Source organism: Cataglyphis hispanica, chromosome 19 (assembly GCF_021464435.1).
Source record: "Cataglyphis hispanica isolate Lineage 1 chromosome 19, ULB_Chis1_1.0, whole genome shotgun sequence".
NCBI lineage: Eukaryota > Metazoa > Arthropoda > Insecta > Hymenoptera > Formicidae > Cataglyphis > Cataglyphis hispanica.
The window spans coordinates 4,074,332-4,095,379 of record NC_065972.1 but is presented as its reverse complement, the minus strand read 5'-3'; the positions used below and the strand labels follow the sequence as shown (position 1 = coordinate 4,095,379).

General features: G+C 32.3%; 3 protein-coding genes across 5 annotated transcripts; 2 read left to right on the top strand and 1 right to left on the bottom strand.

The window, feature by feature from the left end:
• Positions 1–270: 270 nt before the first annotated feature.
• LOC126856646 (G2/mitotic-specific cyclin-B3) lies at positions 271–7,055 on the top strand. Of its 3 annotated transcripts, XM_050605351.1 has the most exons (8): positions 271–453; positions 1,287–1,543; positions 1,707–2,012; positions 2,319–2,768; positions 2,867–3,022; positions 3,671–3,951; positions 4,015–4,066; positions 4,589–7,055. In XM_050605351.1, the coding sequence occupies exons 2-7, from the start codon at positions 1,334–1,336 to the stop codon at positions 4,064–4,066; spliced, it is 1,455 nt and encodes a 484-aa protein (XP_050461308.1). In that variant the 5' UTR covers positions 271–453; positions 1,287–1,333; the 3' UTR covers positions 4,589–7,055. The 3 variants fall into 3 exon arrangements, with proteins under 3 accessions (XP_050461308.1, XP_050461307.1, XP_050461309.1); XM_050605350.1 differs by having other exon boundaries at positions 4,015–7,055; XM_050605352.1 differs by lacking the exon at positions 271–453 and adding an exon at positions 503–937 and having other exon boundaries at positions 4,015–7,055.
• A 1,013-nt stretch (positions 7,056–8,068) lies between these two features.
• Positions 8,069–13,187, bottom strand: LOC126856621 (run domain Beclin-1-interacting and cysteine-rich domain-containing protein). Its single transcript, XM_050605299.1, has 9 exons — positions 12,706–13,187; positions 12,463–12,640; positions 11,988–12,139; positions 11,718–11,901; positions 9,917–11,532; positions 9,584–9,766; positions 9,335–9,517; positions 9,116–9,269; positions 8,069–9,050 (listed from the first exon to the last, which is right to left on the bottom strand). The coding sequence occupies exons 2-9, from the start codon at positions 12,637–12,639 to the stop codon at positions 8,850–8,852; spliced, it is 2,850 nt and encodes a 949-aa protein (XP_050461256.1). The 5' UTR covers position 12,640; positions 12,706–13,187; the 3' UTR covers positions 8,069–8,849.
• An 868-nt stretch (positions 13,188–14,055) lies between these two features.
• LOC126856627 (trifunctional enzyme subunit alpha, mitochondrial) lies at positions 14,056–20,613 on the top strand. Its single transcript, XM_050605311.1, has 11 exons — positions 14,056–14,280; positions 16,004–16,113; positions 16,231–16,503; positions 16,634–16,884; positions 17,209–17,592; positions 17,846–18,016; positions 18,088–18,310; positions 18,487–18,696; positions 18,893–19,088; positions 19,328–19,530; positions 19,652–20,613. The coding sequence occupies exons 1-11, from the start codon at positions 14,202–14,204 to the stop codon at positions 19,853–19,855; spliced, it is 2,304 nt and encodes a 767-aa protein (XP_050461268.1). The 5' UTR covers positions 14,056–14,201; the 3' UTR covers positions 19,856–20,613.
• Positions 20,614–21,048: the final 435 nt, after the last annotated feature.

Genomic DNA, 21,048 nt, shown 5'->3' with positions numbered 1-21,048 from the left:
AATTGAATTAAATTAAGCATCATTAAATAATTAAATATTAATTACAGATTAATTAAATTGAAAAACATCCTTAACTTAATTAAATTAAGAAGGTGCGATGGGAGAGGATATTTAAAAGGACCATATATATATATTATATATATATATATATATATATATATATATATATCAATCGCAGGTAAACATCTGTCAGATGTTACTCGAGTCATGCGCGTGGAACTCCACGCATCGCCGCGAGATGTCGCTCGCGGCGACGGCGCACGATTGGCCGATCGGTCATAACTGTGAGTTTTTGAATGTCAACGACAAGAGGCGGATGAGGAGGCCGACTGAGCGACGCTCGAACGAAACGCACGCACGTCGAAGGACGAGGGCGAAGAGTGCGCGCGCGGTGATGCTTGGACATTAAAAGCGAGAACTGCGACCACCCGTACACACGAGGCTCTCACGCAGGTACACCATATCGTCGAGCACACCGTTCTGTGTCCCCCGTTCAATGCCCGAATCGCTTACACCAAACGCGATTCACTCCACCATATTGCTAGTGGGATAAATATTTTGCCGACGACCTTCGCGTTTATCAACATCACCGGTTAATACTCCGTACAGTCCCTCGCCGATACTGAATTTTTCGTCAACGTCCTTGAAACCGTGAAAGTGACGGGATAGATTGCACGAACGTGTTTTTCGCGACCGAAGGAAGGGAACCGCGAAAGTTCCCTGGAAAGTTCCCGCGTTTTTCTCGCATGTATAGCTGCCACAAATTCGAATCTCTCGCCTCGCGTGTACTCGAGAAAGCGATAAAATTACAAAGAATAACATGGATTTATATGTCGTCGGATAGCGTGAGAATTCTGCTTTATTTTAGCGACGAACTCGACTTTTCTTCCATACAATTTGTCGACGAGAATGCGTGTTGAATATACGAGCAATTTCTGTGTGTATAAAAGAGTTTGTCAAACATGTTTTTCTTCTTTTTTTTTATACATATTGAAAATCATATAAAATATTTCTAAAATATTCACTTTATACTGTATTTTTTAACAATAAATTGTTTTAATCAATTTATATTCAGTTTTGCTCGAGCAGAAATGTATACAAAAAGTTATTTTCAAAATATCCATCGACTGTGTTTTCTTATATTTTTTTGCGTAATATATAAGTGCGTAATATATATATGGAATAGAATTAATAAAACTAATAAATAAAAAAAAAGTTTGTTAAACACAAAAGAACTATATATTTTAATACTGCATTTAAATCAATTATTTAATTTTGTATAATAGGATTTAGGCAAGGAACGGAAAGTACCAAAGTTTTATCCAATACAAAAATGGCACCTCCAAAAATATTAATTGGACAGAATAGACAAACCAACTCTATAAGTCTAAGGAAAGGAATGACAACAAGAAGTCAAAATGCTTTAATAAACAATGTAGTAAAACAGTCTATCAGCAGAGATACTCGTACCAAGCGGAAGGCAGAAGCTTCACCACCTAAAGAGAAGACAGTCAAAAGATCCGCCTTCACAAACATTACTAATGTATGTACCATAATTGTTATATTATTATAAATATATATGATACATATATGATGTATGTTTGTATCATAGCATTGTAATATTTTTGTATTATTATTTTCTATATATGTGTACTATATTTTTATCATTATATTCATCTTTTTTTTATATTACTTGAATTTAATAGGCCATTACATCATTGGGAGGACAGAATCATGCGACAAAAAAAATAGTTACTCATGGAAAACTAGTTGTAATAGACAAACCTGCAGAAATTAATATTGCAAAAGTTATGCCAGTGAAATCGAAACCATTGCCTCGTGTTAAGCCCATTATTAAAAAGGAAGACAAAACGGAAATTGTTAACAAGGTCGTGGTGAATATTAGACACAGCACAGATTTAGAGAAATCGGAAGACAATTCACTGTATGTTAGTGCTTTGGAAGATGTTACGGATAGCCTGAAGAAGATCCGTAGAAACAGCAATAATAAGGTGATCAGTGTTTTAGTGTATTATGTACACCACATTTCAGAACTGACATTTTCTTTTTTAATTTGATTCATATATTCATAGCAGAAATTTGAAGGCTAAAGCTTCTACAATTTTTTTTTTTTTTTTAGCTTTTGATATAAAATATTTCAAAAATTCAGAAATTAAATGTAAACAAACTTAAATTCTCTATATATAAAAATTTTTAACAATTATGAATAATTGAATTAAATTATATGTGTGTAAAACTTTCACATTCTATGCTCCATAATTATTAGAAATATAAAGTACAAAGCAGACTTAAAATAGGTTGACGAGAACGAAAAAAAAGTCGAGAAGGACGAAAAAAGCGAACTTACGTCTTCTGTGAGCAAGAAGAAAGCATTAACTGCCGCTGAATTGATCACGGTACCCGTAAGAGAACTACCCAAAGACGTGCAATGGGACTTTGACATCGAGAATTGGTTAGATCCATTTCAAGTATCGCAATATGCGATGGACATCTTTGAGTATCTAAAAGAACGAGAGCGTTTATTTCGCATCACCGATTACATGGAGCGACAAGTATGTTTGTCGCGGTGGATGAGAGCGCTGCTGATCGATTGGATGGTCGAAGTACAGGAATCGTTTGAGCTTAATCACGAGACACTCTATCTGGCCGTGAAATTGGTCGATCTCTATTTAACAAAGGTGACAGTCGGCAAGGAAACTCTACAGTTGCTCGGCGCTGCGAGTCTTTTTATAGCAAGTAAATTTGATGTAAGTTTTATGAACACATCTATGTTATAAAATTACACGGATTTTTACATAATTAAATTATACTTTCTAAGAGCATATGTTCTTAACTTTGATTGTAGGAAAGGATACCACCGATGGTGGAAGATTTTTTGTATATATGTGATGGCGCTTACACACAGAGGGAACTCGTCAGGATGGAAATGAATGTCTTAAGAGTAGTAAATTTTGACCTGGGAATACCTCTTTCTTACAGGTTTCTTCGGCGTTATGCTAGAGTAAGTAATGCATATTTACTATTATCAATTTATGTAGAGATTTTGTCTCGTGATAATTATTCTATCTCAAAATCTATTAAAATTCTATCTCATATATCAAAAATAAATGTTAGATATATTTATATTATATTTCTCTTTGTAAATGAAATAATTATCTTCTGAAAAAAGGATGAGGAGAAGTACTAATGTAGTGTATAAAGTCTAGCTAATAGTAAAATCTTCTAATAAAAAATACAAATTCAATTTTCCATCCAATTATTTACATCTAATATTTATAAAAAACTATATATAAGTAGAAAGGTATTAATGCCATTAATCAATAAAATTAGATTTAACAATGAAAGCAGATACTTGGCAAGGAGATAGTCCAGGTTTCAATTTCTAGTCCAATTGTCCAAATTTTTTTCACTTTAACATACTTATATAAATATTTATAATAGCATGTAAATTTTATATATACTTATGATGAAGATAAATGTGTTATTTTGAAATCATGTCAGATTATAAAAGATTAATTGTGTTCTTTATTTAAATTAGATTTTTTTATTTTTGACGTTTTTTATTTTATCACGTTTTATATTTATATTTAATTTTATATTTTATTATTAGAGAATGTACATTAATTCGATCACTATTATTTGAAAATAGTGTGCCAAGGTGTCTATGCCGACGTTAACTCTGGCTCGATACATATTAGAATACTCGTTGATGGATTACACGATGATCACGTACAGCGATAGTAAAATTGCAGCGGCGGCATTGCTACTAGCATTGCTAATGAAGGACCTGGGAGGATGGACTCCAACATTAGAATATTATAGTGGTTATAAACTTGACGATGTAAGAGATATCTGTATTCTTTTAAATCAGTGCCTGCACAAGAAGCATAAGGAAACTCTAATGACCGTTCGCAACAAATACAGCCATAAGTAAGTATTAATTTAAATAAAAATATACGCAAATTGGTACATTTCAACTTTTCTGCATTCTAGGATTTTCTTCGAAGTAGCAAAGCTGCCACTAAAAGAAACTTTAGATATATAGGTAAAACAAATAAAATTGAAAATAAAGCGATTGAAATTAATTTATATAAATAAGAACAATTGTCTAAAGTTTGATATAAATACAGATAGATGACATTTGATAAAGTGGGAGCAAAAGACTAGTCGCTAAGACTAACTATTGTTGAATTGATCTAACCATAGGCAATTGGAATGGTCATTAGCATGCGAATAGCGATATTCCCTAAATAAAAAAATTGTATAATAATAATAAAAATATAACTTTTGATATAATCTTTATGATTACAAAAGACTTAATATTCTCTAAATTGTATAATGCATAAAACGTAAACGAAAACATAAAAAACATCGAATGCATTTCAAAAACGTTATAAAAAAAAAACTTCTATCACACACGAGGTTTATATTTTTATTATTGTTATACTATTTTATTATTATTATTATTATTTATATATATGACGCGTGTAATCTATATTACTTTATAATCTCAATATTTATAAGTTATTTTACTTTTTTCTTTTTTATATTAAAAAATTTATTTTAGCGCCATGCTTTTACATCTTGCGAGGTAATTTTCAACCGAGATTTGTAGCGCCGGGTTTTCAATGTATAAAGGGAGGATGAAAAGTAATGCGCACGGTCAGATTTCTTAAAAAAAAAAAAAAAGAAAAGATGTATTTTAGAAAATCGAAAAGAGAAATAAAATGTATTTTTGTATATAATCGTCCATCCACCTTATAATACTTAAAATATTGTTTCAGATAGAAAACGAATTTGTTCATCACTTAATTTTGCAATACATGAAAAAAAGATTTTTTTTTAATTGTTAAAAGATATCCAAATTGTGCGGCTTCACATTTCTCGACTTGAATTCCATGCTTTGTATCGCAGGAATTGATTTTTCAATATTGCAATATTCATCCGTAATTTCGGAGTGATCGGACTTAAAATATACATATTGTGCTACAAATTTTATTCTGCTTTGAGTAACACATTTTCTGAAAGCGATGACATAAAAAATAACCGAATAACTTTATATTTTATCTATTATTATTCAGATATCTGTATCTCGAGACACTTGACCATGTGCATTACTATTTAATTTCTCTTCTCTATCTTCCTCTCTCTCATCTTCTATCCTCCTAATTAATCTTAATTCTTTGATGTTTTTTCTTCCAAAAATATTTCCGTAGTATTGACAATATCACCGACTGCTGATCAACGATATATGCTCAGAGCGAATGATCATGCAGTAATTTTTATTCAAAATGCTGTCGTATAAATAGTGTGGCGCATTGTTATGCATCGTTGTTGCATTTTACAGTCGGCTTTCCGTATTCTTTCACACTTATTATTAACTTTTTTATTTTTAACTTTTTCTTTCTCCATGTCATTCTAATATCATCCTATTTGACGATCAAATTTAGAATATAAGTATATGTTGGAGAAAAAGTCAAAAATAAAAAAAGCTAAATCTTCGATCTCGTCGAAGAAAAGCACGGTGGTTCGATTGCATATAAATTGATGAAGCTTATGTTGCCAGGATGAGAAATTTGGGTTTCTGATTGTTACAGTCGTGAATCAAAATTTGTATTGCGTTTCATGTGAGATTCTCTCAATTTCTCTCAGGGAAATCTTATGCCTGATATCTTATTGAAATATGAATTTATTCAAGAATCTATAAGTTAGCTATATATGTTATAGTAATCTAGCTAAGTACGATTTAAGCTCATTTCTCGTACACTTAGCAAAGTAAGATTTCCCTTTTTTATTGAAAATGCATAATGCTCACTCTGCAAACGCTTGCGTGCCAAAACTAAATATGATTAATAATTTGCAAAAGATTTACACTATATTTATAATAGATGGATAAGACGTTTCAAGACATAACTTGCATAATAATGCTATGGTAACATAGAACTTTTCCCTGAACAAAGACATGCAAAATAATTGTCAACAAAAAATAAAAAGGACCACCTGTGATATTAACATTCACTTATAATGTCACAAAATCATAACAATAAGTGTTAAATATTCTTTTTTAATACTTTTTTTAATACAGGGTGGCCACGAAATTCGTTACTCCTAATATGAAATTGAAGAACTTGTGACGTAATAATGAAATAAATTCATAATTTGCCATATTACAATATAATCTATTTATATAATTAATATACTTTATTTATCAAACAATTTGTTTAAATAAAAAAAAAGAAAAATAAGTGTGAAGCAAGATATGAAATAATATGTACATTAATATAAAATTAATCTTTAATATATAAAAAATATATTCAATGTAATAATATACTTGGCAGATCAAAATATATTACCTATTATTTTCATTGCAGAAGGTGGTGTATCACCAAATTCTTTGTACGTGTGATATTTTTTGTATTTTTTATTGAATAAAAGTTATAAAATAAAAAGAGATAAAATATATGTGATGAATATGCATATAGCATATTTATGATAATGACTAATTTATATAAAAGAAATAAGGAATTTTATGGCTGCCCCGTATATACACTAAGTAATTGTGTACAATATTTATATATGACTCTGCTTTCTCTTTTAGAAAAAAAAAAAAAAAATAGAATATATTATACACACTTTTGAAATGATTAATCATCCAAGTAGGTTCTTATCTCAAAAAAGTGAACATAAGTAAATTACATATTACTTACTGTACATACATTTGATTGCAGATTTGCATCTGTACATGTATATATCCATAATTAATCTTTAGGACAAATTTAAAATTTATGTAATAAATAATACATCATCACATACACTGAGGTGCAAAAATGTGCAGTCGAAATTAGGCTAGTGTGTGTATATATATAATTGATAATATATTTTTTCTATTGTCTATAATATAATAAACCTCTACTATATCTATTATCCTCAGATAGATGTGTGCTATAAACACATATAACTGAATAAAATCATAAAAATTTATTAATTGTATTATTTTAATGCGAAATATTTCAAATAAAAACAATTTTTCCTAATTTGCACCTAGTTAAATAAGTTGACTATTAATCATCTCTCTTTATATTAAATAGATTTTAGAAAAGATTTTTACAAAATGACTTTCAGGAATGTTCCCATTTCTATTCAGTTACTAACATAAGTGTATAATATAAATTATTTTCAAAGAAATATAACTTAAATAAATATCTCATTTTCCAAAAATAAATGATTAACTTTTTGAAGCTACCATAAAGAGATCTTTGTAAATACATTTTTTAATTCAAACAGGTTTGATTATGATTTTTTCTATATCAATTATAATCATACATTCGAATCTAATAATTTATTCAAATACTTTTTTATAAACCTTTTGTTTACAATTATTATATCAAGAATTATAATAAAATTTATATGTGTGCAGAAGGTAAGAAAATTCTGAAAATTATATTAGTTTACACATGCACATGTTAGCATTTTTCATAAATAAACAATAAATATACATATTTTAAATGTCAAGAAAAATCAGGTACATACTTATTACTATTATTATATTATTTGGAATTAGCATTAGATATGATTTTTTTATATAATAATTTTGTTATTTGTACTGCTAGACAGTACGCTTAAAATTACTATTGCGACTTGAGATTCTTATTGTTAATGTACAAAATAATTACAAAGAAATAATACTTTCTACTCATCAAATGCTTGCTATGTCTGTGAATAGATATGTACATACAAATCTTTTTAAAATATTTCTCCCTATCTACAGAAAAGAACTATCACAAATATGTAGTAACAGATTATTTAAATACACACAAATACACACTAATTTATACTTTATAAAAAAATTATTTACTGAAAAAAAAACTAATTATTTTATACTGTATAAAAAAATTTTTGCAACTTTCTTAATTGTTAATCTTTTTGGGTGAAATGTGATATTGTGTGTATCTTCTGATATATTGAAAAATGTGCCAAGTTGCAGTGTGTGTTGTAATTAAGTTGTTTAATAAGATATCTGATTTATATATATATATATATATATATATATATATATATATATATATATATAAATCATATATTTTATTAAATAAATCAATTATTATATATATTCTAATTATATAAGATATAAATGGATCTTTCAAGACATTGATTTTTTTTCAAAGAAGGCTTAGAAACATCCTAAGGACATTTCTATTTTAAAGTTGTTCTTTCAAGTTTAAAAAAAATCCGACATGCAATATATCACAATGCTTCTTCAGTCTTCATTATTATGTACGTCTCATTCATCCAACTTTCTTTTTTTTCCGAGACTGAGGCACAAATTGTATTCTCAGTTATGTCCTTACAATGCAACAAGGAATAAAAAAAGTATTAACCTTTTCTTATAAATCCTTATCGCTCTATTAAGTTATTGCAATCTAAACATCCGTCTACATATATATATATATATATATATACAACGTATATCTAACATCTCCATACGTCAAATATGTCAGAAATTAGAATTAAATTCAGACTTGACTAATTATTATAAACACTTTACGATATTGTAACAAGTTGTATATCCAAGAATTTTCATTTCTTGAATATGCATGTGTTTTTTACATAATAGTGTAATTAATAACAATATCTTGGAGACAACATAGAAATCTAAAAGATATCTATAAAATGTCTTAAGTGTTTTAGAATTTTGATCGTCTGAGAAATTTCGTTAGAAAAGGAAGGGAGACAGATGAGAGAATAAATCTCCTCTTGAAGATGGCTTTCTAAATTCAATATACGTATCCTATTCTGAATGACATGGCAAAGAACGCCCTCGTCGTTCGTCAGAGCTTCTCGTCCCTTGAAATTCGTCTGTCGCGCAACCTTACGCATCGAGGACATTCGAGCTTGTCAGAGTTTTGCTTGCAATCCATGTGGAAGCACGCACCGCACTTTTCACATCGGATCACCTTCGACAAATCCCACGGGAATATAACATCTTTGGAATAGCATAACTCACATACGAATCCTCTAGCTTGACACAGCTAAAAAAGAATACATTGAAATTATAATAATTATAATATCAATATTAGAATTACAATATTAGTACCTCGCACTCCGCAGTATGCGCGCAACAAGCTTGAACGAGTTCCTGCAGTTTGGCGTACAGCAGGCCAAACTTGATATTTATTAGATCTTGAATTGAGTATACGTGCGGATCGCTTATGATGTAATCTGGCTCTTTCTTCAGCATATTTTGAAAACTGTAATAATATCGCGGAAATGTATTATGCTGCGTTTGTATCGTAAAAGAGATTCTGAAATTTACCTGCTCGCGAATCGACACGTGAGCAAAAAGTCTTTCAAGAAGAATAATTTTGTGCGCAAAACTCGCGTTTTGTCCAATTGCTTTATTCGTCTATACAACAGCGGATTCAAATCGTTCACTTGGAACAGCGGATCCGACATCATCTGGTCCAATAATCTGTACGAAAAATTCGACACGGAATATCTGCAGAGAATAAAAGAAACATTAAAGATCAAGATACTTTATCAACAGTTTTTAAGAAGAATCTACCTGTTGAAATCCCATTTCGATAGAATTTTTCCTGGAATAAACGCCACTTGATTCGTGTGGCAGCCCGTGCAAAAGTACCGGCCCAGATATTCGCAATAACGGAATCGATTGGCGTATTTCACGGCGACTTTCATGCCACAACCTGCGCATCTATAATTCTGCTTCGCTATCAACGTTCGTCTTCTGAAAGAAAAATGATCAAAGGGTATTGAATAGCAATGATATTTTTCACATTACTTGATATAATCCACACGAGACACTTAGTTGAAAATAGAATGACAAAAGCAAGAAGAATTTTCAAACTATTATCTTTTTTTTATTTTAGACACATACACTGGCGGTGGATGGGGCGTGAAAATGATCTGTGGTCGTGGCGGGGCCCATTCGATCGTCCCTCTCAGCGGTATCGTCCGCGTGTCTTCGATCTCGATCTCGTCGGGACTGACCGGCCAACTCTTTGGCATAGGTAACAATCGCTGAGGCGCATCCTTTTCGGAAACCAGCCACTGCAGCTCGCTAGCCCGAGGCAACTGCTTCTCATTAAAGCGACTGATGAGGGATAAAGCCACCCCTTCAGCGGACACGCTGCTCTCGCTCATGATCGACTCAGTGGCGAATCTCGTCTGGCGCGGTTCCGTGTCCGAGAACAACGATGTGCTCGACGCGAGCGCGTCGCCGTTTTTCAACTTCCGTTCATCGTCCAATTCAGAGTCCTCCGTGGACATGCTCTCTGAGGGATTTTCCGGCGATGTGGATAATGGACTGACGCTCTGATCGGTGGTTGTGGTTGTATCGGTCCTGCCGTCGCTTAGCAGATCACCACGGCTCCAGCCTTTACCCCGACATCTCTCCTCCTGGCGTTGCCGACGTCGCAGCCGAATCCGTTGCTTGAGCCGATTGATCTCCTCGTCGCTTTCGTCATCGACCGCGTCGACATCCAGTTGTTGCAGCCGGTTGCATTTGACTTGCTCGATAGCGGCAATCATCGCCTCGCAGATGCTGAAGTGCGCATTCTCGCGATCCAACTCGGCATCGTGGGCGCGCGAGAACCGTGCCGAAGATAGGAAACTAGTCAGGCTCTGGCCTTCTACTGGACGCGGAAAATAACAGGTCGCCATTGGTTGCACGCTACTGCCGCCGTCCTCCATGAAGCTCTTCCGCGGTGTACGGATATCCTTCTGACCCTCTATTTCGAGACTCCATGAACCCGTAAATTCGGGCGCCGAACCTACCAAAAAGGACGTTTTTCTGCGCATCGCCAGTTGCTTCAAGAATCTCTTCTCCGCCAATTCCGCCGTAGTTACAATCGGCCGCGACTCCTCGATAGTGTTTTTGATTTCTTCTCTATGAACGCTCGAATAAGCTTCCGAATTTTCAGATACTTTTTTACTCTGATTATGCTTGATCTTCGCCCTGCTTCTTGTCTTTCTAATAGGTGTTTTGGGCTTTGCTATGAGCCTATCCGTGTTGGAATCGACGGGTTGTTTCGACTCGGAATAATTGACGTTAATGATCTCCGCTAATTCCAATGCACGAGGGCGATTATTATTTTTGTTGCTACTGTCGCTATTTTCTTGAATAATCGGCGAAATCTGAACCGTCTCGGTTGAATTATCTACGGCAGCGCTATTGTGGCTTTTGATCAAAGCAGGCAAACTATTCCACGTTTTCAAAGGTATGTCATTATTGATGTTGGACTCACTTTGCGCATTATCGTCAGTAGTAATTTGTACGGATTTCGTTGTTTCACTTTCAACGCTGTCCACTTCATGGGTAACAGACTGCATTGTAGCCTGAGACTGCTTCGAAACTTTCAAGTATCTGTTGAGATCCATTTCATTTTGGTCTCGTACAAGGATATGATTAATACCAGAAAGATTGACCGGATATGAGGCTGAGCGACGATGTCGTCTGGGACTTGTTTTAGGCGATGTCCACGTTGGCAGAAACTGTAAATTCAAGTGTATAAAATATAAAAATAGTTAAATTAAAATCCGTTATGTAATAGATCTTATAATATATTATTAACCTTTTTTTCAAATGAAGCAAGTTTCTCTGAATTTCAGAAATTTTTTTTAGTTTAGAAGTTTCAGAATTTCAAGTTTTATAAATAATACTAAAATATTATACTCACTAAACAAGGATCGATTTCTGCGAACAATACAGGCTGATTCCTCTCGATTGCTCGTAAATACAAAAGCGTCGCTTCTGCCAAATTTTCTTGACAGAGAAACGCCCATGGCTCCAGACAAGAGAGCAAATGTTCCTTATCTGATAGAAGCCATGATAACTTATGTGATAAAGAATGACTTTCTAAACTGCAAATACATAGGAATATCAGTGTTTGCCTTAATAAAGAAATCCTTTGCAAAATATATTAAGAATATAGAAAAAGAAGATTAACCTCTTGTATAGCCACAACATATCCTTCTTAGATGTTATTGTAACTGGCAGATTGGATAAATAATCCTCATTTTCCGATAACACTGGTGATGTTGCTAAAGACGGCTGAAGCCAATTCAGTCCTTGAATGAATATCCAGCAGTCTGGTTCACCCTTATAAAAATATTTTCATAAAATTTAAGATAATAAATTTTTTTTAGATAACTATAAACAATCAAAAAAAATTGTATTTACAATTATGTAATTATCATATAAACTTTTATCATAGAATAAATTTCTTCATATTGTATTATATGAAACTCGATCGTGCAACGACAGTGTTTATAAAAATTAACATAAAAATATAAAGTTTAACAAGGATAAATTGTATAAAAAAGTTATTAAATATAATTATTATATAATAATCTAATATGTAAAAATATAATATAAATAATATTTTCATTGAAAAAGCTTTGAAAGTAACAAACGCAACTAACATTGGTATCGAATATACGACAGCCATGTTTAAATATCCTCTCCATCGCATTGTGCAGCCGATTTAGGCCACCGTAAATGTTCCATACATTGGACACACCGATCAATAGACCCTCCGCAGTGGATCGTAAGTTCTGTAGAAGTTGCCACTGTTCCTTGATATGAGTGTTGTCGGACATCCTGCAATTATTATCAAGACATCATCGTCTCATTTTAACATTTAATCTCAAGTCCTTTGATCTTACCTGATCGATCACGACGATCAATAACAAGGAAAAGTCTCGCCCATAAGGCTGTTAGATTACACACTTAATAAATAAATGTCAAATCGGATATCCTTTCTCTTTCCACGCCTTCTCAATCAAATAACGCTTTTTGTGGACAAATTAATACATCTTGTGCCAGATAACAGATTAATATAAAGCGAAATTATCGCGACGATTATTAGGGATTTAATTACATCCAAATGAGAGGCGGAAATTACTATTGTCACGAGATTATTCGCATCGGAAATGAGTTGTTCAGATGACACACGTGTTATGCACTTTATGCATTTAATTACTACTCGCGTGAATAATTGATAATCCAGAAGAAACGGGTAACTCCCATCATATTGTAGATTTGATCACGAGCAATCGTAACAAGAGCGATCATATGGTTTAGAATCAATGTTTACGTCGGTAACTAGGAGTCATTGAATCATGAAGAGTCGAGCATTCTAGATGGGCGATTCGATGATATATCTCGATAATAAATTATGTTATTATTTTAATACATATATATTATTTTTTTTATAAATTGTACAGCAATCATGCGCGAAAAAACTATAATATTAATTATATGTATAAAAGTATAATTTTATTAACAGTATTAATTATTTACATTAAATTTATTAGCAAAATAAAATTATTAATTATTATTAGATAATTATTATTAAATATAATATTATCAATTATTAATTTCTTGTCTATGCTTTCGTATTAAATTTTATATTTCTTTTTAATGACGAAAAAAATTGAACACCATTAATTATTAAAATATTTTACTTCTCTTCGATAAACGTTATAATGAAGATGCCATTCGTAACATATATATATATATAATTATATAATAATCAGGCAATCAAATACGTATGTTTCATTTATTAACTTTACGTATTAATTCGACAGTGTCAGATAAAATATTCTTGTTGATTCAACACGTTGATGCTATGCATGCGTAACACACATACATCACACAAATATAAATAATATAAATCAAGATCAAAGTCCACAAGAAGTTGCCTCCTCCACTCTTATATATACATATACGTATACGCACTTTGATCCTCAATCCGGTCGGTAAATGATCGGAGATCGAAATTTTTCCCTTTAAACCTTCTCAATTTGACAGAAAACAGCTGTGAAAGTGACAGAATCCCCTCCCCTCTGTTTCATCTTAAAAACTCTGAAACCGATACAATTTAAAATCTTGAAAAATCGCTTTTCTCGCGTCTTTTACAATGAATAGTCGAACCATCAATTCCTTGCTTGCCGATCGAATCTCGACTTCCATATATTTTCGTCACTCTCCCCCCTTCCTTTGCAATCTACAGGGTCGTCCACAGTTAGGGCGACACACTCGCACTCGCGTAGTGAATGAGTGTCGTGTTGCGTGCGTGACTCGCGACTTTTCTTCCTCCTCTCTATGAGAGTGAATTCTCGTCGAATTCGTCTAAAGAAACTTGAATCGACCGAGAGATATGGCGAGCTGCAGGCTCTTCGGCGTCCTCGTGCGCGGTTCCCGCGCCAACGTGACTTTCGCTTCGAGATTGAGCACAGGTAATTGATTACGTGTAACGCACACTGTGCGTGTGCGTATGTGTGATGTGTGCTCATTATCAGAGGGAGAGAGAGAGAGTTACATAAATTATTTTTTATTTCGTAAAATGTGAGAGATAATCATATGTATCGTCTGTCGAAGGTTTATTTTCTCTCGAGATATCCCCGGGAGAAAATATATATGAAACGTACAAAAATCAACTCTTCTACTTGGCTAACTTGGCAACAATCCGGATGAGTTAAGAGAAAGAAACATCGGAGATCGAGTAAAGATCAATGGCGTGCGATTTACATCGATTCGAGGCTCGAATTATTCGCTTGACAGTACAATGACAGATTTACCGGCGATTTTTGACACTTGGCATTGGTGTTTGCACGAGACCAATATAGATTCGCCGGTCGAACACCACTGACCTTTGATCTCACGTTGAAGAGAGAAAGAGAGAGGATTGACGATTAATTAAGGGTTGTCGAGATTGACCTCCGGACCCGCGGACGCGATACCTAAAATTACATCATTCTGAGGAATATTTTTGCTAACAATAAACTCGTGTCAAGGCTTATGGACTTACGGATACCGCGATCATGCGTTCCATATGAAAATAAAAAATGAAAACTTTCGAACTCAAGTTCCCTTATAATTTACAAAAAATTCCGCTCAAGCGATGTTTATGTCGAATTAAAAATAAATACAGATAAATAGAAAATGTATAAAAGTTCATGTAGATAATGTAACTGGAGAGATTAGATTGGTTTGTATTCTTTTGTTTTTTTCTTTTTTCTTAAAAAATATTTTGCTACATATTTTACGGAACAAATATATAAAAACAAAAGCAACAAGAGAACAAGAAAAATATTTAAACATATACAAAGAATTTAATAATTAAACATGTACTGGAATTTAAAAGAAAATACTTATAATAGATCCATCTTAACTTGGGGAAAAAATATCAAACTTGAAATTAGATTAATAATATTTTTGACTGAAATAATTTTCTTCTATTTTTATCAATTTGTATTCAATAAGAAATATATATATTTTTAATAGGCTTATCTAAAAATAGGATTGACTTTGTGAAAATTTTCACAAAGTATGTATTTTCAAGTTGAATTTTTACAAAACAAGTAAGTGTTGAATATATATTTATATATTTCAAGTTTTAAGTTCATTTAATGCAAAGCAGAAATATGACAATAAATTCATTTTGGTCAAATGCACTATAAATCAAATTATCAAAGAAATGCAAATGCAGATAATATAAAATATACATTATAAAAGCATCTCTGGAAAAAGATTCAACAATCATATTTAGGAAAATTTATATTGGATATTTGATTTATCGATAGGATGAAATGCTTATGCACTCATGTAAAAATTTTACTAGTCATAAGGTGATGAAAAGTACAATAGAATGCAATAAAAATAGAATATGCATAATTGTTTATTGATGCATTATAGATTCTATTCTTATTGTAAAGAAACACTGAGAAAATAATAATTAAATAATGCTATATCTCTAAAGTTAAAAATTTAAAAAATATTTCTTGTATTTAACTAGTTATTTAATTATTTAATTATTAACAAAATATATTCGAATTTTTTATTATAATATAGATTTTTTATTCATTATACAATTACTATTGTATTATTTAATTATATTTATGTACACAGGGAGTACATTTATATTCTCTTATATTTTACATTTTTATTATATTTTTTTAGGTTTATACCAACCCTTAAGAACACTAGCAACCGAGGCAAATAGGAAACATTTTAAATGTAAAATTGTGAACGATGTGGCAGTCATTATCATGGATTCACCAGGAGCCAAGGTAATATATAGCACAATATGTATGCTTATGCTATTTATGTTACTTGCAAACTCATGACAGTGAAATAACTTTGTCATAAAAAAATTAAATTATTTTAACAAATTTTTGTTAATGTAGATAAATTCCTTGAATAAAGAAGTAATGACGGAAGTAGAAAATTTGCTTACTGAAGTTCAATCAAATTCGCTTGTAAACTCAGCAGTTCTGATTAGTGGGAAGGAAAGCAATTTTATAGCTGGCGCGGACATCCCTATGTTACAAGCTATTCCAGATGCGGAAAGCGGATATCAATTAATGAAAGAAGGTCACAGAATTATGGATTTAATAGCAAACAGTAAAAAACCAATCGTTGCTGCTATTCATGGTTCATGTCTCGGTGGAGGATTGGAGGTAATACATTTTTAATAATTAAATTAAAATAAAGATAATTAGCGAGAATATAAAGTAGAAAACAAAATAAAAATTTCAGAGAGACACAACGAGAAGAATTATTCATTAGATTGATCACTTTCTGTTTTAGGTCGCATTAGCATGTCATTATAGACTCGCCGTTAACGATAAACAAACCAGATTGGGATTACCTGAAGTAATGCTTGGGCTTCTTCCTGGTGGTGGTGGTACCCAACGTTTGCCCCAGTTGATTCCTGTCCCCACTGCTCTAGATTTGATACTCACCGGTAAAACGGTTGACGCTAACAAGGCGAAAAAATTCGGAATAGTGGATATCGTGGTGAATCGTCTCGGTCCGGGAATCGGAACACCTGAAGAAAAGTAAAAACATACAAATGCAATTTCAATCTTTTGATTTAAAAAAAAAAAAAAAAAAAATTGAATCTTATATTTAAATTATGTCAGAATTATTTAAATATTAATAATTGACTGTTGTAATCACTTGTCACATATCTGTCGCATAATTGACTGTTGTAATCACATCTCTCATATATCTAACTTGTTTTAGAAAATACTTGTCATTTCTCTCTTTCATATTAGTTAAATATACCAATCCTTTTTATAAAGTAAAAACTAAACTTTAATATTACTACTACCATCGAAATTATAGCGTATCCTTAAAAATCGAATTATATTTTTTTTTAGTACAATAAGATACTTGGAAGAAACCGCAGTGAGGGCTGCACGGGATCTTGCGAACGGAAAACTGAAAGTTGAACGTGGTCCAAAATCTCTCATGGACAAGATAACGCAACAAGCTCTGTCTTTTAATTTCGTCAAGGATCTGATGTTCAAAAAAGCAAAGGCTCAAGTGATGAAAGCGACGGGTGGTTTATATCCTGCACCTCTTAAAATCTTGGAAGTAGTGAGAACCGGGTTAGACAAAGGTCCAGTCGTCGGATTCGATGCCGAAGCTAGAGGATTTGGTCAGCTAGCGGTTACACCGGAGTGTAAGGGCCTTACTAGCTTGTTCTTTGGTCAGACAGCTTGTAAGAAAAATCGTTTCGGCTCGGCCAAGAGTGCAGCCAAGTACGTCTTCCAATAAATTTGCAAATGACATGATTACGGATGAGATCAAATTAATGATTATAAATAATTAAACATAAATTACGAATTAATGATTAAAAATGTAATTTATGTTTAATGATTAATCTAAATGATTATAATAATATTAATCAATTGCTAAAATAATCATAGAAGAATAATTTTTACTATTCAATTTTAACTAATATATGCTCTTCAGCACAATCATTTTCATTTCATTGCAATTTATCTTGTACAGAAAAATTGCTGTAGTTGGCGCCGGCTTGATGGGTGCGGGCATCGTTCAAGTCAGCATCGACAAAGGTTACGATATCGTTATGAAGGATACCAATCAGTCTGGACTCTATCGCGGTATAAGCCAAATTCAGAAAGGTTTAGACGGCGCTGTGAAGCGTAAACGAATATCCAGGTTCGGTGACTTTCCAATAAAAAAAAGCTATACATAAAATGCAGACTTTTCAATAAAAATTTTCTATGCAGTGTGGAAAAGGACAAATATCTCTCGCGTCTCAACGCGACATTAAATTACGATTCCTTCAAAGATGCAGATGTAGTGATTGAAGCAGTATTCGAGAACATCGGCATCAAGCACAAAGTTCTAAAGGAAATTGAATCTGTAGTGCCGAGTCACTGCGTCATCGCGACTAACACGTCCGCGATTCCCATTACAAAGATCGCTGCCGGTAGCAGTCGTCCTGATAAAGTAAATGCACATTTATGTATTTAATTTGAAAAATTAATTTAAATTATAATCAAATATGTACAAGGTAAAATAATTCTTATTTAATCTGTTTAATTATAATAGTAAATTTTAATGTTAATATGTATAATTAAACATATAAGTGTATGTGATGAGCTTTAAGACGTGATTCTTTACAGGTGATTGGCATGCATTATTTCTCTCCTGTTGACAAAATGCAATTGCTAGAAATTATAACGCACAAAGGAACGGCTGAAGAAACTATCAGGACTGCCGTGGACGTCGGACTGAAGCAAGGCAAAACTGTTATCACGGTCGGTGACGGTCCCGGATTCTACACTACAAGAATACTTTCCGCTATGTTGTCAGAAGCGATTAGACTGATGCAAGTAAGTGATACTTGCTGGTAATAATTGTTTCTTATTGCAACCCAGAGAAATGAAAATAATATCTTTTAAGTATCTAAATATCTAAATATCTGTATCTAATTAATTATTAGCGACCGGTATTATTATATAATTATACGGATTGAGAGATTATTCTAATCTTAAATGACTATATATATATATAATTTGTGATCAATAGGAAGGCGTAGATCCAATGCACTTGGATAAGCTGACGAAGACATTCGGTTTTCCTGTTGGCGCGGCTACTTTGTCCGACGAAGTCGGCATCGATGTGGGTGCTCACATCAGCGTCGACCTTGACAAAGCTTTCGGCGAGCGTTTTAGAGGGGGAGACGTGAATATTCTTAGCGATTTGGTCAAAGCCGGTTTCCTTGGTAAACTTTTTATCCTGATATATATATATATATATATATATATATATATATATATATATACATAACTAAATTCTATTGTTTAATTTTATATAAAGAAAACACTTTTAAATATGGAGAGCGTTTATTGCATGCTTATTACGCGATTATGATAAATTATTAAATAGACATGAGAAAATATTATCAACGGATTATAAAGGCTTAAATTAAGCTGGAATTTTAGATGACTGTGTGAATTTTAGGACGCAAATCCGGCAAAGGTATATTCGTGTATGAAACCGGCTCTAAGAATAGAGAAGTAAATATCGGTGCGTTAGATATCTTGAAGAAATACACACTCGAGCCTAAAGGTAGTACATCCGATGAGGATCGTCAGCTGAGATTGGTCTCGCGATTTGTCAACGAAGCGGTGCTTTGCTTGCAAGAAAATATTCTAGATAATCCCGTAAGTCAATATATTTACTTATCATTCTTATGCTATTAACATAAACGTGCAATTAGCACAGCAATCTTATTTTTGTTATATTTGATTCAATTCGCTTATGAACTACATTTATATTTCTCAGTTGGAGGGCAACGTAGGAGCTGTGTTTGGCTTGGGTTTTCCACCCTTCACGGGTGGTCCGTTCCGTTGGGTGGACGCATACGGCGCTCATCGACTCGTCAAAAAGATGGAGGAATTTCAAAGTCATTACGGCGAGAATTTCAGACCATGTCAACTATTACTCGACATGGCGGCCGATTCTACACGAAAATTCCACACACAATAAAAATTTTATAAGAATTTATAATGGCATCAATTAACATTCTCGCGAGAGCTGGACTAGCTTAAGCTAACTGGCTTCAGAACGAGATAAGTACTTGAGATGTGAGAATTGTCTCTCTGTTGTCACATGCAACTCAATTTATGACTTGCATATGTTATACCTCGTTTATACCAACCTTTTTACACCTAGAATAACAAAAATATTTTTGTTTTTCCTTAAAGAGAATATCTGACAGAATATTTTTAGTATATTTTTTTGTTATTACATATATCGTGAAATAAATTTAAATAATATTTACACATTTAATATAAATATTATACAAATATTTGAAAATATGAAAATATATATGAATGATACATGAAAGAAATAATTAAGATCTTTAGGAGAAAATATTAAAAAATAATGTATTTTGACATGTATTTGATACGATTTCATTCACGCGAGTTATAACATGATGTAATTTCTCGTATAAATTGGTTGGGAGGAGTTAATGCGTGCCACGCGTAATGTAGAGAGAGACTGTTGCGACTTTTGAAGTATATTTTTGGATTTGGAATTTACACAACCCATTCAGCGACTTTCTGCGAACACATTGTAGATAGAGTTGTGCATTTATCATTATCGAGAGTTTATATACCGAAATACCGTTTGTGGTGTTTTTATAACACGCGTTATAAATTATAAAAAAGCCACACATATACAATTGTACATTTTTATTTTTGCAACATTTATCAGAAATAAAGAGTTTATATTAAATTTCATACCATCTTGTTTGTTCAGCTTTCACATCGTGAGCGATTTTCATTAATTTACCAATCCAATATTTCTTGTTATTAAAAAAACAAAATTTTGATCTTCCATAATTCTTTTATTGATTTGCAATTATTTATTTTCAATATTCCAGCCATTATAAACTATGATTATAATTTGATATTTCTTCATGATTAATAATCATAACAAGCAGTGACTATAAATTATGATAAGCGAAAATTGTTTGCTTTTTTGCGTTTGAATGCAAAAAAGCTAATAATTTAGAATAATTAATATTATCTTTTAAAATTCCACGTACGCAATCTCGAAATGGAAATGTTTAGCTTGACGCAATAATCGAGAAATATTGCACTCTTGAAAATATTGAATATTGAAAAGGAGGAAGAAAATCGCGACGAATAAAAAAGAATGACTTCCTTCGAAAT